The 2,096-nt window shown below is 40.7% G+C and overlaps 1 protein-coding gene across 1 annotated transcript in view; it reads right to left on the bottom strand.

The window, feature by feature from the left end:
* Window positions 1-376: 376 nt before the first annotated feature.
* Window positions 377-2,096, bottom strand: part of USP49 (ubiquitin specific peptidase 49) — a 21,395-nt gene continuing 19,675 nt past the window's right edge. Inside the window, exons 4-5 of the mRNA XM_057386928.1 lie at window positions 1,807-2,011; window positions 377-489 (exon numbers count right to left, since the gene is read on the bottom strand). Of these exons, the coding sequence (XP_057242911.1) occupies window positions 377-489; window positions 1,807-2,011 (318 nt within the window). The remainder of the gene's footprint in view (window positions 490-1,806; window positions 2,012-2,096) is intronic.

Genomic DNA, 2,096 nt, shown 5'->3' with positions numbered 1-2,096 from the left:
CATTGAGCCAGATTTCTCCCATAACCACCCTTAAAATCCCAAATTCTACCAACATAACCCTGTTCACACCCACCTAACCATTCTAGAAACTTCTCCTGATATCTGGAGCATTTTCTGTTAATTCAACAGGCGAACACCCAAAATTTAAATTTAACTCACAACCTTCACCAAATCAACTCATAACTGATCCTCCAAACTCAGCAAACCTCGAGGAAATTCAGGATTAATATTTCCAAAACATTAAAATTGTGACAGAAAACACCCCACAAACAGGCAAAGTGAGAGAGTTTCACAAATCTGACGGGTTTAACGGGACTTGAGGGAAATTAAAGACCCATTTTTGATAATTTTTACCCAAAAAAAAGCACCCAGTGCCTCACCTGAAGCGTTTAAGGTGCAGCCGGAGGACCTGAGGTAGTCTGTAGATCAGCAACTGCTTTTTAGCTTCACTCAGCACAAGAGGTTTGGGAGAAGATTTTCGCCGTCTGCCTGCCAAAAAAAACCCCAAAACAACCCCAAATCTAAGATTTTTATGATCCAATTCATCCCCCAAAAAGAAAGAAAAGCAGCTCAGGGTGATGAATTGTTTTATTCCAGCACGGGGATGGAGAGAGGAATAAATATTTAGGAATTGTTGAAGGGAGGAGGGATTTTTGGGGATCTAAAGTGTCCATTGTCATTGTCACACAAGTATTTGTTATTTTGGTGCTAAAAAATGCCATGGTAGAGCCAAAAAATGACATTTCAGAGCCAAAAAATGACACTTCAGAGCCGAGAATGACATCTGAGTACCAAAAAATCACATTTCACATCAAAAAAAAAGACATTTAAGAGCCAAAAAATGACATTTCAGTGCCAAAAAAAAGACATTTCACAGCCAAAAATGACGCTTCAGTGCCAAAAAATGACATTTCAGCACCAAAAAATGACATTTCAGAGCCGAAAAAATGATATTTCAGAGCCGAAAAATGACACTTCAGACCTAAAAATGACGTATCAGATCCAAAAAATGACACTTCAGTAGCCAAAACTGAAATTTCAGATCCAAAATTGACATTTCAGAACCAAAAAATGACACTTTAGTGGCAAAAATTGACATTCCAGTGGCGAAAAATGACATTTCAGAGCCAAAAATGACACTTCAGTGCCGAGAATGACATTTGAGTGCCAAAAAAAATGACATTTCACATCAAAAAGTGACATATAAGAGCCAAGAAATGACATTTCAGTGCCAAAAAAAGACATTTCACAGCCAAAAATGACACTTCAGTGCCAAAAAATGACATTTCACATCAAAAAATGACATTTCAGAGCCAAAAAATGACATTTCAGTGCCAAAAAAAGACATTTCAGTGCCAAAAAAAGACATTTCACAGCCAAAAATGACACTTCAGTGCCAAAGAATGACATTTCAGCACCAAAAAATGACATTTCAGAGCCAAAAAAATGACATTTCAGTGCCAAAAACTGACATTGCAGTGGCGAAAAATGACATTTCAGAGCCAAAAATTGACACTTCAGAGCCGAGAATGATATTTGAGTGCCAAAAAATGACATTTCACAGCCAGAAATGACACTTCAGTGCCAAAAAATGACATTCCAGCACCAAAAAATGACATTTCAGAGCCGAAAAAATGACATTTCAGTGCCAAAAAATGACACTTCACTGCCAAAAAATTACATTTTAGTGCCAAAAATGACATTTCAGAGCCAAAAATGACATTTCAGAGCCCACCTGGAGCCCAATCCCCAGCCCTGGCACACCCAGGAGGTGCCCCCTGGCACAGGACAGTGCCACCCACTCACTGTTGCACTGGTCACAGGCGTAGATCCTCCCCTCCAGCGCCTCGGTCTCGGTGAATTTGGCCAACATTTCAGTCAGCAGGCACTCAGCCTGCTGCACAGGGACAATTCCCTTCTCCAGGGAGTGGTAACGCTCTGGGAATTCCAGGGAAAGGTCCCAAAAGGGCTCCACGGTGTTGGATTTGTAGTTGCACGTCCGGCAGGTGACCTGAGGGACACGGAGATGGTGGCAAGGATATGGCACAAGCTCAAAAAGTACATTAGTTCCACAAAAAAAGAGCTGGCAGTCAAAA

The sequence above is a fragment of the Malurus melanocephalus genome, unplaced genomic scaffold (genome assembly GCF_030028575.1).
Source record: "Malurus melanocephalus ecotype Western Australia unplaced genomic scaffold, MMel_1.1 scaffold_1099, whole genome shotgun sequence".
NCBI classification, from domain to species: Eukaryota; Metazoa; Chordata; class Aves; order Passeriformes; family Maluridae; genus Malurus; species Malurus melanocephalus.
The sequence above is the reverse complement of the archived record's forward strand: the minus strand, read 5'-3'. Positions and strand labels throughout refer to the sequence as shown.